Source organism: Dioscorea cayenensis, chromosome 14, assembly GCF_009730915.1.
Source record: "Dioscorea cayenensis subsp. rotundata cultivar TDr96_F1 chromosome 14, TDr96_F1_v2_PseudoChromosome.rev07_lg8_w22 25.fasta, whole genome shotgun sequence".
NCBI classification, from domain to species: Eukaryota; Viridiplantae; Streptophyta; class Magnoliopsida; order Dioscoreales; family Dioscoreaceae; genus Dioscorea; species Dioscorea cayenensis.
In genome coordinates, this window is record NC_052484.1 from 20,490,081 (window position 1) to 20,512,672 (window position 22,592).

General features: G+C 37.8%; 5 protein-coding genes across 7 annotated transcripts; 3 read left to right on the forward strand and 2 right to left on the reverse strand.

Annotated features, from left to right (window-relative positions):
• The first annotated feature begins 945 nt into the window (after nucleotides 1–945).
• On the forward strand, nucleotides 946–5,123 carry LOC120275793 (rho GTPase-activating protein 5-like). The gene is made up of 5 exons (XM_039282498.1): nucleotides 946–1,434; nucleotides 3,276–3,396; nucleotides 3,483–3,602; nucleotides 3,968–4,198; nucleotides 4,288–5,123. Exons 1-5 carry the CDS (start codon nucleotides 1,016–1,018, stop codon nucleotides 4,861–4,863), a joined length of 1,467 nt encoding a protein of 488 aa, XP_039138432.1. The 5' UTR covers nucleotides 946–1,015; the 3' UTR covers nucleotides 4,864–5,123.
• A 1,029-nt stretch (nucleotides 5,124–6,152) lies between these two features.
• Nucleotides 6,153–7,932, forward strand: LOC120275404 (transcription factor MYC2-like). The gene has a single exon (XM_039281961.1). The coding sequence runs from the start codon at nucleotides 6,886–6,888 to the stop codon at nucleotides 7,753–7,755; it is 870 nt and encodes a 289-aa protein (XP_039137895.1). The 5' UTR covers nucleotides 6,153–6,885; the 3' UTR covers nucleotides 7,756–7,932.
• Nucleotides 7,933–8,016: 84 nt separating this feature from the next.
• On the reverse strand, nucleotides 8,017–13,967 carry LOC120275867 (probable protein S-acyltransferase 12). 3 transcript variants are annotated; one of them, XR_005541172.1, is made up of 8 exons: nucleotides 13,600–13,967; nucleotides 12,904–13,141; nucleotides 12,084–12,175; nucleotides 10,919–11,045; nucleotides 10,747–10,832; nucleotides 10,523–10,588; nucleotides 8,779–10,440; nucleotides 8,017–8,454 (listed from the first exon to the last, which is right to left on the reverse strand). XR_005541172.1 is itself a non-coding variant. In XM_039282589.1 (7 exons), the coding sequence occupies exons 1-7, from the start codon at nucleotides 13,804–13,806 to the stop codon at nucleotides 10,324–10,326; spliced, it is 933 nt and encodes a 310-aa protein (XP_039138523.1). In that variant the 5' UTR covers nucleotides 13,807–13,967; the 3' UTR covers nucleotides 8,017–10,323. The 3 variants fall into 3 exon arrangements, 1 of the variants encoding a protein (XP_039138523.1); XR_005541171.1 differs by having other exon boundaries at nucleotides 8,017–8,672; XM_039282589.1 differs by having other exon boundaries at nucleotides 8,017–10,440.
• Nucleotides 13,968–15,431: 1,464 nt separating this feature from the next.
• LOC120276247 lies at nucleotides 15,432–15,950 on the forward strand. The gene has a single exon (XM_039282970.1). It carries the CDS (start codon nucleotides 15,432–15,434, stop codon nucleotides 15,948–15,950), a length of 519 nt encoding a protein of 172 aa, XP_039138904.1.
• A 3,580-nt stretch (nucleotides 15,951–19,530) lies between these two features.
• On the reverse strand, nucleotides 19,531–21,817 carry LOC120275369 (probable lysophospholipase BODYGUARD 1). The gene is made up of 4 exons (XM_039281916.1): nucleotides 20,883–21,817; nucleotides 20,474–20,799; nucleotides 20,181–20,380; nucleotides 19,531–20,040 (listed from the first exon to the last, which is right to left on the reverse strand). Exons 1-4 carry the CDS (start codon nucleotides 21,424–21,426, stop codon nucleotides 19,686–19,688), a joined length of 1,425 nt encoding a protein of 474 aa, XP_039137850.1. The 5' UTR covers nucleotides 21,427–21,817; the 3' UTR covers nucleotides 19,531–19,685.
• Nucleotides 21,818–22,592: the final 775 nt, after the last annotated feature.

The window sequence follows — 22,592 nt, forward strand, 5'->3', positions numbered from 1 at the left end:
ACAATTACAAATTTTATTAAAATACAAGTAAAGAAACCATAAATTCATACTTAAAATTACAACTCATTCGGGTTATTTACTCAAAATTAATAAAGTTTATATGTGCTTCCATTAATTAACAAGAAAATATAATAAAAAGGAAAACGACAGCCCAAAACTGGCAGTTACTTCCGATGGCATTTATAACTACCACAATCCACGTGGCCAATATGTATATACATATATATATATATATATATATATATATGCTAATAGCCCCTTGGACAAACTGAAATTACTTATTCGCAGTTAAATTTTGAAGAAGAGTCCATCTAAACAGTAAAACCAATAGGAATTTATAATGTAGAGTGGATTAACATGGGCAATTAAAAAAAGAGTCCAACTAAGAATTATAGGGATTTATCGTGTAGAGTGGACTAACACAAGGGTAATTAAGATCTATCATATACTTACAATGGTAAATCTCCCTGCTTTGTAACTCTAGAGCGGTGAAAAATATGGCTCTTCCAACATGAGACTTACTGAATAGTAGATGAATAATATAAATACAATATTTCTATAATATAGTTATAGTATATTTACACAATATTACTTTTGTTTTTTTATATGTCATAGTTAACTGAATCTCATATATCAATAGTAAAATTTCACAAAATTTTATAAAAAATTAATCATCTTTCCAAAATTATCCACAATTTTTATTTTCACATTTCTTTCTCATATTTAATTTTTAAAAAAAATAAAAAAAAAATTAACGGTAATTTTTTAAAATAATAATAAATATTTTTTAATATTAGAGAGTATTATAAAGTACTGTGTTCCAAGAGGATTCAATCATCTTGCACTACTCATTCACTGCTTATGGTGAAACATCAAATTAAAAAGTAAAAAAAGAACATTTAAATATATATATATATTCTAAATTACTTCGACTATAAATATCGGAGTGGAGGGAAGCGCGAGAGAGAGAGAGAGAGAGAGAGAGAAGTGGTCATGGTGTGTCCTCATCCAGGTCATGAATCTCTTCTCTGTTTCTAATCCAAACCCTAACCCTAACCCTAACCCTAGTTCCATGGCAATGCTCGGGCGCTACCCCACGAACGACTACGGAGAGGAGCGAGAGAGCCGGTTTGGTTGCCCCTTCACCATCTCCTCGCCTCTTGTCCTCCCCTCCCACTCACAGGATGTGAGAGAGAACGATGAGAGTGGGGATGATGGGGGTAACCAATTCTCCGTTCTTACCGCCTTGGTGGATGGGCTGAGGAAGTCGATTGTGTGCGGCGCCGGCGCTGGCGAGGATGGCGCCGCGTTGGAGATCGGATGGCCTACGGATGTCCGCCATGTCGCGCATGTTACGTTCGATCGATTCGATGGGTTTCTTGGGCTTCCTGTTGAACTGGAGCTTGATGTGCCTCACAGCGCTCCCAGTGCCAGGTTTGGCTTCCCGAGATTCCTGATTTTTGAGGAACTTGAATTTTTGTTTTTGTTTTTGTTTTGGTTTTTCTTCTTCTTTTGGGGTTCTGTGTGGATTTTTTATTTATTTGCATGAAAAGGGATCTACTTGAATCGTGTGATATTTATTGCTGAATTCGTGGTTTGGACGCAAAGTTTTGATTTTGGGAATGATTTCAAGGAACACTTGTCAATTCCTTGTCTGAGCTTTATAAAATTCCACTGTTCCCATCTTTTACTTCTTAATTTATGGTCTAAGTTTCTAATTAGTAATTAATCTTCTAACTGTTTGTAAAATTTCAGATTTTAAGAACCACACGAATAATTAACCTCACCTTGTAGACCAGAGTTTTAGTACTAATAACTGTGCATCAATCTGGAATTTAAGGAGCTGAAAGGTGGTGGTTATTAATGTTGTTGGTGTTGTTTTTTGTGTACTGTTTCATTTGCGTGCTGAGACCCAATTGTTCATTTATGACCTATACTTATTAGAGATAAGATTCTGTGATCCCCAGCTGCCCATGTCCTGTTTTAAAAGCTTTAATAAATTGACATGTTTCCCCTATATTAAAGTCAGTCAGGAACTATTATATCAAGTGTCAAACTATGATTTAATGGAAATAACTGTATCTGTGTTTTCGTCCCATCCAATACATCCCCAATTAATGCTTGCTTTATTTATGATAATGTTTCAAACACTAATTGATTTCTATGGATGTCAATTGGCTTGGATTTGGTTCTGTACTAATTTAAACTCATGGAAGACATTCAAGTACTTGTCAGATATTTATCACTATATCCATTAATTAGCACACCCCCATGTCCCACATATCTAAACCTATGCCATTCTGTCTAAAACACATGCTTATGTCAATCTCCACCATTAAATTATGTCTCTATATGAATTGACTTTGTTTTAAATAATCTGTTGCCAACTTGTGGAAAATCTATTCAATACTTTGCCTTATGGGTTTAATTTATTTGTAAATATTATTTTCAATGTTGAGTGTATTAGCTTCCATTTTGTTATCCAATAATTAGAATAATAATTCTCTAATGTCCTTACGGTGTTGCTTGGAGTACTTTTACTGCTAGATGTATGCAATTAAAGGGCATGAAAGATTATGCCAATTATTGGGAGTATTGGAAGAAAGAACCTATGGATATGTTAGCTTCACAATCTGATAGTGATGAGATCACTTGTAATTATATGATCTAGCAAATTCCTGGTTTTCTTATTTAGGGATGTCAGTTTCTTCTTTATTTTCACTTTCATTTTCAATGCAATTTTTACAGCCTTTTCTTTCATTAGATGATTGGGTTGGTTTATGTGAAAGGTACCTTAGGTCAGAAGAAATGCAATTGCATTTAACAAATGTGGTTGGTATGTTGTTGCATTAAAGGATTGATGATAAGTGGGATTTTGAGGCTCAATATAAAAATATAATAAAAATGAACAAATGATGTTCATACTGAAATTCGCGAACAACAGGATTTCCCTTCTTATGTTATGTAAATACCTCATGGCATTTGTGTGAAGCATCTTAACCATGTAAGGTGGCTTGGAACCATAGAGAAGAGTGTAAAATAGATTTAAAATCTTTGGGCCACCATGGAGAAATCAATAGGCAACGTGCTGAGAACTCAATTTCTGTAGCATTTACCTTGAGTGACAGATCTATTATTTCACATTGTAAATTTCTTTCAGAATAATGTCAAATTATATGCCCTCCATGTAGGTATAAAAGCTCATCACTGGTGTGTTATTATATAGATATGTCAATACATATTATTTACTGTAGCCTGACTATTTGTGTTGACAGTGTAAGCATATTTGGGGTTTCTCCAAGGTCTATGCAATGCTCCTATGATGATAAGGGGAATAGTGTGCCAACCATTTTGCTCTTGATGCAGAGGCAATTATACTCACAAGGAGGCCTTCAGGTATATATTCATTGTGAGTTTTAATTATTGTAGTGAAATATTTCAGTACTCAATGGGAATTGATTGTAACCCTTTTCTTGTTGAAGGCTGAAGGCATTTTTAGAATTAATGCCGAGAATAGCCAGGAAGTGTACGTAAGAGAACTGCTCAGTTCAGGGGTTGTGCCAGATAGAATTGATGTGCATTGCCTGGCTGGTCTGATAAAGGTATTTATCAGTTTTTGGGGTATCATGGTTTAGATGATATATTGAGGAGATTCGATCAATTTCCTATTCCTAATTTCTTTATCATGAAACTCAATTTTTTCAGGTAAAACATGTGTATTTGGACTTATACCTTTAACCATACTATACAAGCTATGCCTTAAGAAGGTAGTTATAACATAAAGCCATAAACTCAAATTAAATAAGTTCATTTTTGTTGGTCTAACTCAACAAGAAGCTGCAGGCATGCAAACAGATAGATATTATTACAGCTGTCGCATCTTTTGACCTCACAACCTTTTAGTATTTTTGTGTTTCTGGACTTAAGGAAGTCTGCCATGACTGAAGTTTCTCCCTTTCTACCTCAGGCATGGTTTAGAGAACTTCCAACAGGGGTGCTTGACTCTATCACGCCCGATCAGATGATGCACTGTAATACTGACGCGGAATGCTTTCAACTTGTAAAGATGCTGCCTCCAACAGAAGCTGCATTGCTTGACTGGGCCATTAATCTGATGGCAGATGTCGTGGAGCATGAAGGTCACAACAAAATGAATGCTCGAAATATAGCCATGGTATTTGCCCCCAACATGACTCAGGTAATTCGAGATTTTAATTCTCACTTTTACTTTGTAGATTCTACATGTCTGAAATTGCTTATAACGGAAGTCATGCATTGTTCTTGCAGATGGCTGATCCACTGACTGCATTGATTCATGCAGTCCAGGTGATGAACTTTCTTAGAACATTGGTTACAAAGACACTAAGAGAAAGAGAAGACACATCTGCAGAGGCCAGAGGTTTTGATTCTTGCTTTCAATCTCCTAGTAACAAGGATGAAATCCATTCCTCTGAATTTAGTGAAAGAACTTGCAAAGATTCCCACATGAATCCTGCTGACTTCAATTATTATGATAGTGCTGCCTTAGGAAAGTTCTTATTTAGCACTGAACATGCCTTTGACAGCAATGCTGCAGATAAGTTCCCGAACATGGGACTGAAAAATGAGACTGAAGAGATATATGAACTTGCTTCTGGGAAATTTTCACCCACAAATCGATACATGGTCAATCTAGAGGATGGCCTGAAGGCGAAATGTCGTAACAGGGATGTGGAAAGCTTATTAGACAGACTAAGTTTTAAAAGAAGTGTGAGGAAGCTTTGTAGGCACCCCATGTTTCAGTTCAGCAAGTCTGTCAAGAAATCAGGTGAAATTAGCGTTGTAAACTCTGGCGCAGAAGGCAGACAATCTTGGGCATCGTAAACTCTTTACTGGAAACCGAGTTCCTTTCTCTTCTAGTTTGTGGTTTTACATACGTGTTTACTCACTCGCCGTTGTAAATGTTCAGAATGATAATGATGTATTGAAGAAACAGGAGCTTGAATTGTAAATTTCAGCATAGAAGATTAGCGTGTATATCAGTGTATAAGATGCCATGTAGTACCAAACTTTTTATCCGTTCTTTGTTTGTATATGTTGTCAATTGAAATTTAAAGATGTAGCTCTTGAGTGTTGTTGATTCACCATCTCCATGTGTTGTTGTTGTTGTTCTATTCTGCTTCAGAAGGTGTATTGTTTTATGCCTTCTCCAATGTATTGCATGGATGGAAATCTTTATCATTATGTGCACAGTCTATTAATCTTTTGAAATTAGTTAATGTTATTTCTGGAAAATAATGATGCCCATATTTCGAGAAGTACGTCCTTCAAAATTTCAGGCCAGAATTATGCACTTTGATGAAGCGTCAAATTATTTAATCTCATATCATCAATGAAAGAGATAAGATTCAATGATAGAAAATGGCAGAAGATTAACTATTTAACCAGTGTTGACTGTACTTATTGAACACTATTTCAATAACTAATTCAGATTCTTGACAAGGCCCTTCTGTTCAATCAAACAAGACATACTTTATCTGATGTCCCAGTATACAGTCAGTAAAGTTCCAGACATTAAACAGACATATATATAAGACCATCCATTTACTAATAGAAGTATCAATGCTCTATATCATGTTGGAAGTGACCATTTTTAGCTCTTACACATTTGAGGATATATGCACATTTATAATACTTTCATAAAAGCAAAGGGACAACTTAAAATTAAAAAGTTGTGGTTTTTAGAAGCATTCATTAATTAGTATAGAAATTTTTGTGTTACTAAAAGTGATTATTATTTGTACAGTAATATATTATTATTATTAATTTGAGAAGTCACATTCAGAGTTACTTTTATCTAGAAGACATATTTATAAAATACTTGATATTAATTATCTCGAGTGGTTTATGATATAAACTTGTTGATATATTAACTCTATAACTATGTATGTCATTGACTTCTCGGGAATTCTTTTAACTCTACATGTAAAAAAAAAAAAATTAAAACTTCAAACCATAAACACAAATGCGTATATACAAGATAGAATAAAAATGAAATCACCACCACATGCAGTAAGCTCCTTCTCGGTTACTTCACTATATATATACATACATCTACATATATGAAATGTAAAGGCAGTAGTATTGTAGTACAGGGGATGCATGCAGGCAAAGGCAAAGGCAAAGGCAAAGGGTCCCCGGGTGCCACGGCAGTCGAGACTCACACACCTGCTTGTCCTCTCAACTCTGCCGAAACCCTCGCGAAGTATCCCTCCCTTGTCTTCTTCTTCCCCTCATTCTCCCTCTCTCCCTCAGTCCTTCTCTATCAAACAAACATCATAATCCCTCATATATGCCTCCATTATTAATCCAACCCATCTCCCTTGTCCTCTTCTTCTCTTCTCTCCTTATATTCCTTTCTCTCCTTCATATATCACCATCATCATCATCCTAGCTCATCATCATCAGCATCAATGGAAGAACTCATCTCTCCAACATCTTCATGCTCTCCACCAACTGCTCAACAACTCCCATTCCTCACCTTCCCTTCAGCTCCATCTCCTCTTCAACACCGTCTCCATTGTCTCCTCATCTCCCGTCCTGAATGGTGGTCTTACGCCATTCTCTGGCGTGTTTCCTCCGACCACCACTCTCTTTCTTGGGGCGACGGCCACTTCCGCGGCGGCCATGACGATGGTGCTACACTTTTAGACCGGAAACGCACCATCCATGCAATGCTCAACGATGATCCCAAGACTGATATCACTATTACTGATCCTACTGACTGTGTCTCCGACGTTGAATGGTTCTACGTCGTATCACTAACACGCTCTTTCGCCGCCGGCGATGCCAACATTCTAACCAGAGCTTTTACTTCTCTGTCTCCCATCTGGCTCGTTGGTGGCCATGCAATGCAAGCTTGCGGCTGTGACCGCGCTAGAGAAGCCCAGCTGCATGGCATTGAGACGTTTAGTTTGTATCCCCACCGCGGCCGGCGTGTTAGAGCTCGGCTCATCGGACTTAATCCCTGAGGACTGGGCTCTCGTACAGCAAGCCAAAGCTACAGTACTGGTTTCACCCAATGATACCTTCGTCGGCCTGCCGGCGATCTCCACAAGCCCTTCATTGAAGAAGGAGGTGGCAGGGCTTTCCTCCTCTGTAGACTCCGACCATTCGGATTCCGACGGGGGGTTGATGACCGGACGACGACCGACGAAGAAGAGAGGGAGAAAACCAGGCACAGGGCGTGAAACTCCAGTCAATCACGTTGAAGCTGAAAGACAACGTCGTGAGAAGCTGAACCACCGGTTCTATGCTCTCCGGTCAGTGGTGCCGAACGTGTCACGCATGGACAAGGCTTCGTTGCTGGCCGACGCCGTGTCGTACATCAAAGATCTCAAGGTTAGAGTGGAGGAGCTGGAGATGGAGGTCAAGAAAACCAAGAAAGAGATCGTCGTCGTTGATAAGGCCAGTGGTGGTGCAATCACAAGCACCATCATCTCTGATTCATCAATGGTGAATGGAACGATGGAGATGGAGCTTAGGGTTGCCGGTTCCGGCGAGGCTATGATCAGGGTGAAGTCGGAGAACGTAAATCATCCTGCAGCGAAGCTTATGGAGACTTTGAAGGAGATGGAGATGCCGGTGCACCATGCAAGCATGGTGAGCATGGAGGAGCTCATGGTGATGGACGTGGTTGCTAGGGTTCCTTTAGGGTTGCAAGGAGAGCAAGAGAGTCTCAAGAGTTCACTGCTTGCAAGGCTTGAAAAGGTCTGAATTTATGTCAACCTTTTATTAGGGTTTTTTATTTTTGGTTGATGTTTGGTGTGTGTGGAATAATTAAGAATGGCTGAAGAATAAGGTCTAGGGTTTTATATTTTAGAACTAATTTATCTAGTTAATTTATAAGACCAAGAATCTCTTGGACTTTTTTTTTATTTATTTATTGTTATTATTTTCTTTGCCAAATTAATTTTATACATGATGATAATAACTAAATTAAGAAAGAACTCTCCAAACCCACATTATTTGCCCAAACAAACTCTGTAATATGTGTTGCTTATATGTATAATAACAAAGGTAAATCTACGTACATGCATCAATGGATACAGTAGAAATTCATCATCATCTCTCTACATCAACGTCTGGAACTGCCGCCGGTGGAGAGCTCACCTGCAGGAGCTCTAAACTCCGGCGAGAGTCCGAAGCGAAAAGCACAAGCCAAACAATAACCGGAGTTCCGAGAATGATGAGGCTGAAGGGGACCATCCACAGCTGCTTATTGTAGGGATGAAACGCTACAGCCCACCACCCAAGAAGACCACCGCCGGCGATGCTTATCGTTAGCAAGCACATCATCGCAAACACCGCCGTCTTCTTCTCAGAGTCTTTAGCCACCGGAGCCTTGTCTTGCTCCATTGATATCTTGTTGAAGATTAACACACAGAGTCTTGAAGGATGCTCATGGAGTAGCAACTGCATTACTCTTTTAGTTATTTGAGATTGAGTTCAGGTTCAAGTGTTCAACTAGTGAAGTATAGAGTTGTATACTCTGGTGTAAATCCCAATATAGTAATTGTTTAATTATGAATCCAAAGCCTTTGTTGCCAGGCACAAATAGAGTAGGCTAAAAATGACAGTTATAGTTGTTGCTTATTTGGTGAAGGGACTATCTGGGAGAGTTTCATTCTCAACTAAGTCAAACAAGAGGGAAACACGTATCAGAAAAAACAATGTGATACTTTATAATTAAGCATATTTCCTCTCTAAATAATTAAATCCATACACAGTTGGGCATACCTGTGAACTATATCAGTTAATTCTTTGAAGCAAAGACGGAGAAGGAGACGACGATGGGCGTGCAGAGCATCACCAGGCCAACTGGTACCATCCACAGCTGCTCATTATGCCGATGAAATGCCACCGCCCACCGGAGCAACAACCCAGCTCCGAGAACACTTAGCAGCGCACATAGCGAAGCAAAGATGAATGCCAACCTCTTCGGTCCAAACTCCATCAGTTGGTGTGCTTGTTATGTCAAAGAGTCAATATGCATAAAGTTAGACAATAGAAGCTTAGGACAGTTGACAATAAAATGCATGTAATTTATGGGTGCCATTTGGACTGTGTAATCCCAATCAACATCACCGGTCCGTCCATAACGTTGATCCAATGAAACATCAATCCAAATCAACATCACCGGTCCGTAACGTTGGTCCAACAAAAGGAACAGCCAAAAGAGTAGGTTGTTTGTAAACAAGGCAGCGTTGGTGATGGTGGCTGGCAATGCCCAAGTGCTTCCGTGTTTGGTCACATCCTCTTATTATAATTAATCTTTATAGCATCAGTCGTTTGATGTCATGCTGCACTCTGAAAGATAATATATTTACATACAAAAAAAAAAAAACACACACACACACACTCCAGGATTAAATTGTCAATGATATAAGACTTGAGTGACATAAATATTTCAGGTCTAGATAGATAGAATCTATTGCATAAAGATGCCAATCAGAAGAAGCTCCAGAATTGCATGATGAGGAATCTATTAAGATACCAACCTCAAACATAACACTTTTATGTTTCATAAACAATATTCCGATTCTCTGATCTGATACAAGAACCTCTGGCAAGCAGACAGACAGACAGACAGACAAATGAACCAACAACACAACAAAAACAAAGCTGCTATCGTCCGCTTGTAACAGAAAAAAACAAACAAGTGGACAATCATGAACAATGTCTAACCATAAACAGCTGGGTATTCTTACCTTCCATAAATTCTTCAAAATTAAGCTTTGCAGGATTGATGATTGAACCTGTTAGATGAAGGGCACAACATACCTCATAATTGACTTGTCAACAGTTTCAATTTGTTATATCTATTTTAGAGACCTACAAAAATGCTTCAGGATTAGTGATATCGTCTGCTGACCAATTGCCAGTAGTTTCAATGGAAGAGAATCCGGGAAAATTTTCCCCGAAAATGCAATAAAGGAAAGCAATGAATTAACTGCATTACAAATGGCCAGTGTGTATGTGAGATAGACAAAAGTGTGTACAAACTATCAACTTGCACAAAAATTAATAAAAAAATTTAATGGTAAGAAAGCTCCTAATTGATACATGCACTTAATGTCATCAGTTTGCAAAACAATCAACTCATAACTATATATCTTTCTTTTTTCTTTTTGTTTTTTCTTCAAGGATAATTCAGGAGTGTATGATTACATCATACTGTGGTGCCATTTGTTTAAATACCTACATCATAGTGTTGTGATATGATACAGCTGCTTGATGACCAGACTTGATATTGCAGATTGGTGTCACCATGTCCGGTTGACCTTAAGCCTCAACATCAGAGCGCATAGGAAATTCCAGTCCTCCAAGTGCAGGAATATTTTCTAAATCCTTCTCAGAGAACAATGGGAGGAACCAAAATATCTTTTTGGTGCCAAAAACCTTGATATGTAGTAAACTTCAGATGACGAAAATAAGAAAAAAGGAATCTATTGGAAACAAAAAAACACGTATGAGATCTAACCTGTTCAAAATTTTTCCTCCTTCCTATATCATACTTCCATGTAACTGCCTTTTTCTTCTCATAAACCTAAAGTGGACATCATATATATGCATAAGTAGTATATTCTATATATTGTTTAGATGAAAGCTCATAATGGAGGAAACCTAGTCGCAGCATAAAATAACATAAGCCTTACATAATAAAAGATATAAAAGAAGACTATGAAGATAATTCATATATATTACCTCTATGGTGGTGGTATTGCTTAGAACAAGAGATGAATGCATGACCACAAAACAAAGAAGGCTCAGCGAAAAGGCTAAGTTAAGAACTGTGTCAAGGAAAGTTTATAAGAATTGTTACACTGCATAGTCCTTTTGTAAAACCATAAATGATATCAAGTTAATGAAACATCACCGAAAGCAATAAATGTAACAGCAAGGTTCTGAGCTGAGCTACTATGATTCTTAGCATCTCCAAAGAAGGTGATAAAATGCGGAAGCAATGCAAGAGTATCCAAAATCGTCTCGAGGAAAGTATACAGCTGGGCAGCAAAGTAGAGAGCAATTAACATCAGAATACAGCAGAAAAAAAACCCCGAAAGTAAAGTAGCCATAGATAACTCAGAGATAGTCGAGTGTCAACTTTATACTATAAAACAAAGAAGATAGTATATTTACATAAAAGGTAACTTAAAGATCAACCATGCAGAATATTAACACAATAGTAGTAATTGCTATAGGGGTTGCTTGTTTATACATAGAGAGAAGCATTTGGAATATCTAAGATGATGAACTGGAACACCCACAAAACAAAATAAAACATAAAAAAAAAAAAAAAACAACAACAACAACACCACCACATTAGGAGAAGCTTGTTTCCATTAAAAACAAACTAAAGTGGTCTATTCTAAGTTCGTTGAATCACAACAGCAGGGCTATTGACAGTGAATAACTAAACTACACAGCAAAACTATCCTCCATAGCACTGCTTTGACCTTTGCATGGCAAACACCAACATGAGGAAATGTGATATAATCTCAAAGGAGAAAAACAGCTGATCTCATGCTTTATATGTGATTGCTAAAGGAAATCAGTAGCTAAGCCTTCTTCAAGTGGTACACACAATACACCAGCAAAAAAGCAACCTTCTGGCTTCGTTCCAAGGAAACCTTTAGGTCCTCACCAAAGAAAATTTTACACAATATTGCAATTATCTCAGGGAGATCTAATAATAATATGGCCATAGATGGGTCCAGGAATGAGTTCAAATGATGGCAGTGTCTCCTCATATTCAAATAATGTCAATCCATTGATAACCAAGCTAGTTACTGTCTCCTCTCAATCCAGTTATATCTTGATAATATTAAATTCTTTATTTAGCAGCTCATTGCCTCAATTAAATAAAATGCTGAATAACTTTCTTATGAAAGCACAAACTGCAAGTAACATTTCTACATAATAAAGAAATAACAATCTTATAATACAGAGAGAATAAGAATAATATGCACGGGCCAAAAGTACTTGTACTTATTGAGAACATTATGAATAACAAAATCCAATAAAATCATCAAATCACAAACCAGAAAAAGAAGAAAAAATTTGTAGTTGCGTGCACCAACACAATTGACAACCCAGACACAGTGATGATCCATCTTAAGAACACATCTTTGACCTACAAGAACCAAAGCATGATACATAAAAAATCGGCATTTAAAAATAAATCAATGTCTGGAGTCATCTTGAAGAACTTAGAATTGAATTATACCATATAAAAATTGGCCCTCTAGCAATTAATAAAATATAAGATTGTCTCTTTCCATCAGAAAATAAATGATGCTGTTATTTACAATGCTGCCAATATATTATGTATGTTCTTTACACATCAGGTAGTTTTATATATCACCTGCGAGATTGATCACATAGAAAATAATGATATCACCAACATGTTAGAAGCTTCCCTTCTCCGATAGTAAAACTAATAAAAACAATGACACATTGCCTTATGAAAAGAGAAGTGGCTCATGTTTTCACAACTACAATCTATGAATATGTGTATCTTTCTCTGAAATGCTTTGTCCGAATTTGAGTCTAGTGTCACACATATATGATGAGTACCAGAAGTTCTCACTGCTACCATTCCGCTATTGGAAATGAGAATGTGATAATTCAAATTTCTAGTTGATGTTTATCATGTTTTAACAGTAGCTAAAATGCTGATAGTACTTGAGATAATATTGGTTAGTGGCCTAGATTGCAGTATGATCTAAATAAACAGATTCTCTTTAGCACATAAGTCTTTTTAGATTTTCTTATGGAGCAGAATGTTGAAGAAAAGTTACTAAATAAAATTCATGATTTTTCCTAAATACACGATTGCTTTTGGAGTAATGACTAACTTACAAACTGAGCAATGATGACAGCGAGGGGGTTTGTTATTTTGACAAAAGTTGCAATAGCCAATATTTAATCTTCTTTCTAATCCAGATGAGGACTCTGAAGAAAGCCTGCTTTCATGAGCAACAGAATCAGAACTAGTGATTTCCAAACTCTCCACATCAAATGTAGGCCTCCAGTTGACAGGAACAGTGCCTGGATCCCGGAAAACTACCATAAAATAGCTCCATATTAACAATACAAGCTGCAAGACAAGACTCATCATTGAAGAGCTCCCATGGCAAACGCAAATCAAATAAACATTATATACACAAAAAGGCATAAAATTTAATCAATGGAATTCTATGCTAACAGCTAAATATGCAATCAATCTTAAATTCTCCGTCCATATTATTTAGAAAGTTTCACAATTGATAAAGCAATCACACTGACGCATGATAGAAGAAAAACGCGTATACAATCAACAAAGGTTCTCCCTAAAATCATTCAATGCGATCTTAAAAGCAAATCACTACACAATATTAAGAATGGTATATGAAATCGAACCAAAGAGCTAGTACGAAGTACCTTGAAGTCTAAAATCTTCTAATAAACCCTAACAAACGCGGAAAAAGAAGTCCACGGTCTCAAAGCATTCATTAAAACAAATTTTAGTACAGAGAAGCAGGGAATTGAAGGCAAAAGGGATTAGATTTCCAGTACCAGGAGATGGAAGGGGACGAGGACGGCCAGTGCGAGGGCGGCGGAGGAGAGACCGCCGTGGAGGAGGCGAGGACTCCAGACGACGATGACGACGGCGTAGTAGGTGACGGCGATGATCGCGGCGACCATGAGGATCATGAGGTAGCCAAGGACGCGAAGGCCGGAGCAGAGGCGGAAGGGGTTAGGGGCAGCCTGGCCGAAATCCATGGCCGGGATGAGCTGGTGGTGGTGCCGGCGGCCGAGTAGCGCCCGCCTCGTCGGCGCCGGGAACAGCCGTTTCAAGATCTCCGCGGCCAGGTTTTTGGCTAACCGGATCCCCAGCCAAAGGACGAAGTCCGTGGTCGGTGCTTCTCTTGACTTTTTTAGAGATATTTACATTTAACCCCTCGTGACTTGATTTATATATATCACTGTGATGTCAAGTAAAAGTCGAAATTTTCGATAAATATGAGGGGTATTTAAAGAAAGTAATAATAATAATAATATAGGCGTGAAAAAAACTTATTAATATTTCATTTTAATCAATTTTTCTTGACTGATATTTACTGTAGTTCATTACGCTTTAGTAATTTTTGTTTTAATTAAATATTTTTTTATTTTTTTAGTATTCATTGTTGATTGTTAGTATTTACTGTTTAAATTAGTATTTTTTTTAAACACAGAATAACAACCGAGAAAGTTACAACCCAATAATAGAATGTTACTCCCATTATTAGTTATTAATTATTAACAAATTTTATATAAATCAATTTGAGTGATAAATCTTGGAAAAATAAGATTAAAAAATTAAAAATTTATTTTGAAAAATTAAAAATATTAATTAAAAAATTAATTTCTTTGTTTGTTCCAGCTAAGGCAACAATATTTTGATATTGTATGATCTTACTATTGAAAATAGAATAGACGTGCAATCATTATATGTATATTTTTATCATACTTGAATCCAAATGGTCAATCATTTTTTTTTTATCACATATATTTAGAACCATTTTGGTTACAATTTTAGACTCACGCAATATCCTAACTCTAAACCCTGGAAAAAAAAATTCTAGATATCCTATCTAGAATTATTATCTTAAATATTAGACTAAAACAAAATTAGTGTATTTCCAATTTCAAATCCTTTTTTTGTTAATCACATTTGTAATCAAAGTTAATCATTTAAGTGTTTACAACTTTCAAAGAGAAAGGACTAATTAATGTTAAAGAACTCAATTTGTGCTCTAAAAAGAAATCTCGAGTTTTTGTATTTCCATGCAAGTGATCCTAGTGAGTTCATGCACGGCTAACTTGAGACATGGTTGGATCTTGTAGATAAAGCTTTTGCTCATGCCACCTCCAAGAGAAGATTGCATCCTTGTCTCCTTCAAAGCACCACTACAGTTAGTTTTGCTCCAGATATATTTTCACTGCTAGTAAATTTTATATTTACTGTTTTTTCTTTGTGATCTGTATATGTACCATTCTTTTTTACCGTACTCTACGTGGTTTATTTTTTTTTATTATTTTTTAAATTGATTCAAGGATTTAGAGTAACTTAATTAATTAATTAATCAATTTGATTTGAAATGGAAGTTTTATAGCTCTCGGAAAATACCCATCCGGATTTTAATGAAAGGATCTCTATCATCTGTCAAATTTATAAAATGGATTAGTCTTCCGACATCAATGATGATTAACGTGTTTTATAAAATGGCCTAGTCTGTTCCGCTAAGGCGCAGTTCCTTATCAATGGAACTTCCCAGGGCTACATTCGTTGCAAAAGGGGCTTGAGACAAGGTGATCCTCTTTCTCCACTACTTTTCGCCCTAGCCACTGATGTTTTAAGCGCTATGTTCTTTCACGCTCTAAACTCCAAAGTCTTAATCGGCGTTCCCCTTAACTCTTCTGATAGTATCTGTCACTTCCAATATGCAGACGACCTCCTAATCTTCTCCACTGGAGGACATGAAGACCTTCATATAATCAAACTAATTTTGTATCTCTATGAGGGGTCTTCTGGCTTATCCATAAATTTTCATAAGAGCTGCCTATATTCTTCCAACTATGGCTTTCAACCTCATTACACCTCTGCTAGAATCCTTAATTGCTCCTGTAGCAGTCTCCCTATCACTTACTTAGGAATCCCTCTCTCTGGTCGTCGACCTAGAAGACTTGACTGGGAGAAACTCATTGGTATGGTTCGTTCCAGGCTCACCACTTGGAAAGCTAGTTATTTATCTCTTGGCGGTCGCTTGACTCTTGTCAACTCTGTCCTCTCCTCCATGCCTGTTTACTGGATGTCGGTTTTTAAGCTCCCTGCTTGGGTGATCAAGGAAATTGATAAAATTCTGAGAGATTTCCTTTGTTGAGGCTCTGATCTGGGCCCTAAGGGAATTAGATTAATTGCCTGGAACAGGATCACTAGACCAAAAGACATGGGTGGTTGGGGTATTCTCAACCTCCAAACCTTCAACATTGCTTTACTAAGTAAGTGGTGGTGGAAATTATCTGGCAATCCTACTGGTGGTTGGGCCAAAATCATTCATGCTAACTACAATCTCAAAGATACAAACAAAATCTTATTTCACATCCCACTTAGGAACAAATCTTTCTTCTGGGCAGGTGTGACTTCTAACCTCCTCTCCTTCCGTTCTTGTATCTCGAAATTGATCAAAAATGGCTCCAACACCTCTCTTTGGTTTGACCGCTGGCATGATGGAATCCTACTTAAAGATCGCTGGCCTGACCTCTTCAATGATTGCACTGATCCTTGGATTACCATTAGGCGATTTTCCCAGCTCCTTACCAACACTGAGCAAATTTTCCGCACTGCCACACCAGACATGTTATCTCCTATCCTAGATATTATCCCGGCCTGTTCTCTTGCGCAAAATGATACCTACACTTGGACCCTGGAAAAATGTGGCACCTTCACTGTTAAATCCTTTTATAACTTCCTCATTGATGGTGGAACTCGCAACCCCTTATACTCACTTTTCTGGAAGATCCGTTGCCCCAGCAAAATCACACTCTTCTCCTGGCTGGCTGGCGAAGACAAAATCCTCACTTTATCCAACATCTTCAAGAAGGGTTGCAATTTTCAACACTCCACTGATACCTGTGTCCTCTGTCACAATTCCTCAGAGACGCTCCAACACCTCTTCATTGACTGTGAATTTTCTAAACGCATCTGGGCATTCTTCTCTCACTCCTTAGACTCATCTTCTCTCCCACAATCCATTCCCTACTTATGGACTTCCTGGATCCCGTCACTCGCTCCTCAATCTCAACCTCTCTGGGACCTTGTCTCCCGTGCAATCTTGTGGAACATTTGGCTTGAAAGGAATTCTCGTATCTTTCAACTTCTTGTGTTGCCTCAGTTAAGCACTATCTTTAAAACTGCTAATATGCTTCTTTCTTGGTTCCCGACAGTTGCAGATAGACATCAACAATCTCTTACTGAAGCTTCTCAAAAAATCAAGCGTTCTCTTGATTTCTTCAGCGCAAGGGCCTCTAACTCTGCGGGCGAGCTGGATCGTAACGTCTCCCAGGAATAGTCGACCCACCTGTTCTTCTAGTCAGGCCTGAGACGCTAGACAGTGCCTTCCACCTGATTAGACCTTTATCTTCTCTCTTTTCTTTTCTCTTTACTTTCTCGCACTTGTACCCCCTCACTTCTGGTGAGGGTCTTATCTTCTTTGTACTGTTTCTTCTCTTTTAATAAATCAGTGGTTTATCCACTTTTAATCAAAAAAAAAATGATGATTAACGTGTAGATATATATGAATCCCACCCCACCAAACATAATTAAGTCACCAAAATTATTAAAAGAAAAATTATGATATATTAATGTAGTAGCAATAGTCTAGTGGTAAGGTAGACTCCTGTGTGTGTGAGAAACCTAAGATTTAAGTAATTTGTGAGTGTACATGGTTTGCAATCTCAAGCATGAATAGAATGACAACAAAAGGGTTTATACATTGTATTTTTTTTTATTGCTAATTAAAAGTATAAAAACATACTCATATGATAAATATTAAAGTGATAGACTAATGAGTTTATAGCTCAGCAGCATGACCTCACTTGCATAAAGTGATGATTAGAGTCTTCAATTTATTACAAGTTCAAAAGACTGTAATATAGTGATAAAAAGATCTTTAGTTTAGGTTCTTGCAACCCGAGTCATGTGCCTCCAAGTAAGGGTGCTAGATTGGGTGACTAATCCCCGACTTTGAGCACACCCCCTCACACACAGATTTTTTATATTTATTTATTTATTTATTTATTTTGAAAAAGTGCATAAACCACTTCGAATTAATAAAAAAGAAAAATATATAAGTCATCTACCACTAGATGTGGTAAAGTACAACAAAAAAAGGTACGACATAAAAAGAGCTGAAATCCTCAAAAGAGCAGCTAACTCAGAACCTAGTCAGTGCCTGGGTCATGTGTCTCCTCTGAAGGCCAAGTCACACCAAAATCTTTCACACGAGGGCCAAGAAACTCCAAACTTCTTCTGACAGTGTTGATATCCTCATCAAGCTTCGCTCTAGGTCCCTCTGCGATAGAAGAGCACCAAGATACAAGCATACGATCAATTTTCACAATGAGACAATGTGCATGCATAACATTGGCATTGAAAATACAACCATTCCTAGCAAGTCAGATATTCCAAATAATTGCTTTCACCACTAAGTCCTCAAAAGCCCTTCTCTTAGTATGCAAACATGTTCTCCACCGGCCCCAAAGATCCTTGAGAAAAGACAGTGACTGAGGAAATTGAAGTATTTTGATGAAGTATTCCCACACTTGGTTAGCAAAAAGAGCAGTGAATGAACAGATGGTCAACCGACTCAGACCCGGCGTGACACATGATGCAGGTATCAATAGGCAACTTGTTACATCTCCTTCATGCTAGGTTTTCCAACGAAAGGATTTTGTTTTGCCACGCAAGCCAGTTGAATAGGTTAATTTTCTTAGGGCGCGCACCAATCACGCCAAAAAAATTGTGACACCGGGCATCTGAGCCCTCCATCGATTAAGAGATTGTAGAAGGACTTCACCAAGAACGTCCTATTTCCCGTAAGTCTCCACCACTTCTTATCCCCCAATTGACTAACAGACGTCCGCACACTTGCACTATCATGTCTAATTTCTTCATTACCAGTGAAGGGAAGCTCATCCAATAAGTGGATAAGCTCGTGAACTGTGTCATTGGGGCGGAGGCTGGCTCTGTACTAATTTGGCCACAGATTCATTGGTGCAATACCATTTAGCTAACAATCTTTCCAAAAAAGTGTTTCCTTGCCAGTAATAACTTCATGTGAAAAACAACTCCTGAGAGCCGGTAAGCAGCTCAAAACCCCTTTCCAAAAGAAGGAAATCTTTCCTGCCTGATTAGGCCACAGATTCGAACGAAATAAACCGTAGTTGAATTGTATCACCTTTGCACCACCCCAAGAAGGATCCATCATGTATTTCCACCACCATTTTCCTAATAGAGCCTGGTTGTAGCTAGCTATGTCCAAGATACCCCAACCCCCGTTTGAGCCTAGTTTTTTACGTTTATCAAAAAATAAAAATAATAAATAAATAAATAATATATAGTTGCAAAATTTTAAATAATAAATTTTTTGTACTGAAACTCACTGAGTGGAGGTGACACCCTTTAATAGCCTTTATATGAACCAGCTCAAGCGGGGTGGGGTGCATAGCCTGTTATTAATTCTTCATTTTTGAGCAACATTTATAGCACCGGTGTAATTACATGTATCCCTGACATGATATACAACTCATGCATTAATTTCATCTGGAATTAATGCGTGCAGGCTCTCCAGTTTGGAGACAATATATATATATACATTCAAACCAATTTAAAATTTTAGCATTAATTCATGAGCTCCAACATTGATTTATGGATAGCTCTTCATCAATAGATAACATCATCAAAGTCTTTCACAATTCACAATTGAACAATGCTCAAAATGACTAACAATGATACACAACACACAATAATCTAATTAAATTAAGAAGGTTAAAAATATTTAGAATCTCAAAACCAAAAATTAAAAAATATATATATATATATATATTTGTTAAGATGATCAAGACTCATTCCTTTCATTTAATTGCCTGCAATTTTTAGTATTTTTCCAAATCTCTTCCAAATCTCTAGCAAAAGCCTTCTGCCGTCCAACAACAATGGTAATGTGATCCATATCTTGAACTACATTAACTTGAGCTCTCGGAATTTTAGCTTTAACGGCCAAAGAACACTCCACAGGGAGAAGCTCATCAGCACCACCGTGAAACACAGTGACATCACAACAGAGCTCATCTCTAACAATATCAAGATAATCATCCAGTTTACCACCACTCCCACATATGATGTTGTGCATTGTATGCCATGATGCATTATGAGTGTGACAAAAGAATCCATCCATCAAAAACGTTCTAATCCTGTCAACCATGCATTAACCAAACATATATAAATAACATTAGCCCCACCTTCTCATGCATCTATTAACTATTGAGAGAAAGTGTGTGTGTGTGTTGTCACAGTAGTGTTTAATTAAAGAGTTGGTTGGACTAGTATGTACCGGTTGAAGGTTATGAGCTTGAAGATGAACTTCAAGAGTTGGTGGTGTTTGCATAACAACAAACAAATGGTGCGGCTTAGATGCTCATACCAACAGATCAATGAAGCTCCAAATGCCATTAATGGCCACACTCTCCTCGGAGCCACTCTTCTCAGCACGTATTGCGTTCCCTTCTCCCCCTCCGGCACCGGAAAATACGGCTACACACACACACACACACACATATATACATATGTATATAATAATTAAGCATCTTTACAATTGGTATATATTTTTAGTACATGAGTACCTACCGGAGCGAGTAAAGTCAGGGACTTGATGGAGTTGGGGTGTTTGATAGCGAGAGCGAGAGCAAGGATGGAGCCAAGAGAATGTGCAACAATGTGGAAGGATTTCAAGTTAAATGGAATTATCACCGAGCGCTCGATCATGTCGACGTGTTCACGGAGAGTGTAGAGTGAGTCGCCGGGCTTTGGACTGCGCCCGCACCCGAGTAAGTCGACGGCGAACATCCTGTACTTGGATTTAGCTTCTTCTGAGAAGTTTGGAAACACTGTCTCTGTCCAGAATGCTGATGATGATATGAATCCATGAATGAACAACACGTCTTCTTCAGCCTCTGTTAATCATACTATTACATTAGACACTACTGCATTGATGAGTAGATACAATAAGTATATATATATATATATATATATATACCTGGTGGAATTAGTGATCGGATGAAGAGAGTGTCCGGTGAGCCGCCGGGAGAGCACCAAGAACTGCAATCTTTGCAATGGCAATCTGACCAGCGAGGGACTGGATTAGCTTGTCGACCACCGATCTTGCACTGAAGCATCTCAATGATGGTTGAGTTGATAGTAAATGTAGTTGTTGTTGATGAAGTAGTTGTAGTTTGCCGATGTTTTCTTTCGAGTTTGAGTGATCTTGAGATCTCAGAGACGAGAGAAGGACGAGAATAGAGTGTGTCGGAGATGTCCTCGAGCTCGAGCTTGCTCGAGCAAAGGGAAAGGACTTTGGAGCCACCATTGTCGGAGATTAGGATTTTGCCACTGTTCATAATCATGTCTTTGCCGGATCCTGAGCAGTAGCATGGTCTCCATTCTGCTTCCATTGCATAGTCTACCAGTTTGTAGACGAAACAAAGGAGGAAGTCTAAAAGATCAAGTGCAGAGAAGACAATGAAGCTTATGAGATCATTTGCCAGACTTGCAATAACAGTCAAGGCAGTCATTGGTCTCATTGCCACGTTAACAAGATTGTTGTTGATGAAAAGAAGAAGAAGAAGAAGAAGAAGAAGAAGAAGAGGTATAAGAATTTGAACATATGGAGTTAGCAATGTAGGTGGTGTTGGTTGGGAGCTAGCAAAGCCCCCATAAAAGAGAAGACTAAGGAGACTTTCTTTTTTCTGAGGATGTCTCCCAATTGGAGTAGTCCACCATGAAAGCTAATGGAGGGCCATGAAGGACTAAAACAAAAGGATGAAATGAAAAGAGTAAGGAGTGTTTTGGAGTGTTGAGGGTGTAGGGTTTCCAAGTGTAGAAGTAAGAACTAAGAAGAGAGGTTGGCTTAGGAGTGTGAGGAGAGTGAGGTCAATGATGGTGAGAAGAGTGAATTCATTGTCATTAAAATGGTTTGTTGGATAAGGAGTGGGGGTAGGTGGTAGTTGAACTCCCTTGGCTTACATTTCTCTTTGAACTAACATGCATATATACTACTATACTCTCCACCTTGTAAAATATTTTATGCTTTAAGCTAACATTCATGTGGAGTTTCCAATTTATTTAATATTATACATATATATGTGTGTGTGTGTGTGTGTGTTCTTTGATCTTCTTCGTAAAAGTAGATATATATATATATATATATAATTCAGTACGTTCCTCTTTTAGTTTAGATTTCCAATGATGATTTCTCTTCATATCCATGTACAAACACTGATATGAATTCAAGTACTTTTTCTGAACGAAGGGCACAAGAATGAAAGAGAAGAACAAGAAGAAGAAGAAGAAGAAGGAGAAGGAGAAGCTAATTAAACTAGTGTTAAGTTAAGTAAACTCTAAACTCTAAAGCCTTGTGGTTCATATATTATATATCAGTTAATGTTTATAAAATCTATATATTATTATCATTAGACAAGGGCACCACCTATTTAATACATGTCGTCTAAGCCACGTGAAGACCACTCGTTAACAAGGTCCCTCCACCGCACCAACCCCTCAGCTCACCTCCAACTTCCCTCTGTTCTAATAAATGATGTTTTTTGAGCTTCACATCAATGATGGAATCTCTTATAAAACTAAGAAAACTAACAAGCATATTTAAAGTCAATTGAAACTACTAGCACCCAACCCAACTCTTGTTTGTTTGCAAGGCTTGGATTGGGAATGGATTGGGAATGGATTGGGA

Bases quoted from the DNA above. Each gene is read 5' to 3' on its own strand.
- LOC120275793 (XM_039282498.1), top strand. From the start codon at position 1,016: ATGAATCTCTTCTCTGTTTCTAATCCAAACCCTAACCCTAACCCTAAC. The intron at 3,397-3,482 runs GTATATATTCAT...TTCTTGTTGAAG, and splicing joins ACTCACAAGGAGGCCTTCAG to GCTGAAGGCATTTTTAGAAT. The intron at 3,603-3,967 runs GTATTTATCAGT...TTTCTACCTCAG, and splicing joins GCCTGGCTGGTCTGATAAAG to GCATGGTTTAGAGAACTTCC.
- LOC120275404 (XM_039281961.1), top strand. From the start codon at position 6,886: ATGCAATGCAAGCTTGCGGCTGTGACCGCGCTAGAGAAGCCCAGCTGC.
- LOC120275867 (XM_039282589.1), bottom strand. From the start codon at position 13,806: ATGGATTTCGGCCAGGCTGCCCCTAACCCCTTCCGCCTCTGCTCCGGC. The intron at 13,142-13,599 runs GTACTGGAAATC...CTTGTCTTGCAG, and splicing joins TCGTCCCCTTCCATCTCCTG to CTTGTATTGTTAATATGGAG. The intron at 10,589-10,746 runs GTAATATATATG...TGTCCACTTTAG, and splicing joins GCAATACCACCACCATAGAG to GTTTATGAGAAGAAAAAGGC.
- LOC120276247 (XM_039282970.1), top strand. From the start codon at position 15,432: ATGTTCTTTCACGCTCTAAACTCCAAAGTCTTAATCGGCGTTCCCCTT.
- LOC120275369 (XM_039281916.1), bottom strand. From the start codon at position 21,426: ATGAGACCAATGACTGCCTTGACTGTTATTGCAAGTCTGGCAAATGAT. The intron at 20,800-20,882 runs GTATATATATAT...TATGATTAACAG, and splicing joins CCGATCACTAATTCCACCAG to AGGCTGAAGAAGACGTGTTG. The intron at 20,381-20,473 runs GTAGGTACTCAT...GTGTGTGTGTAG, and splicing joins CCCTGACTTTACTCGCTCCG to CCGTATTTTCCGGTGCCGGA.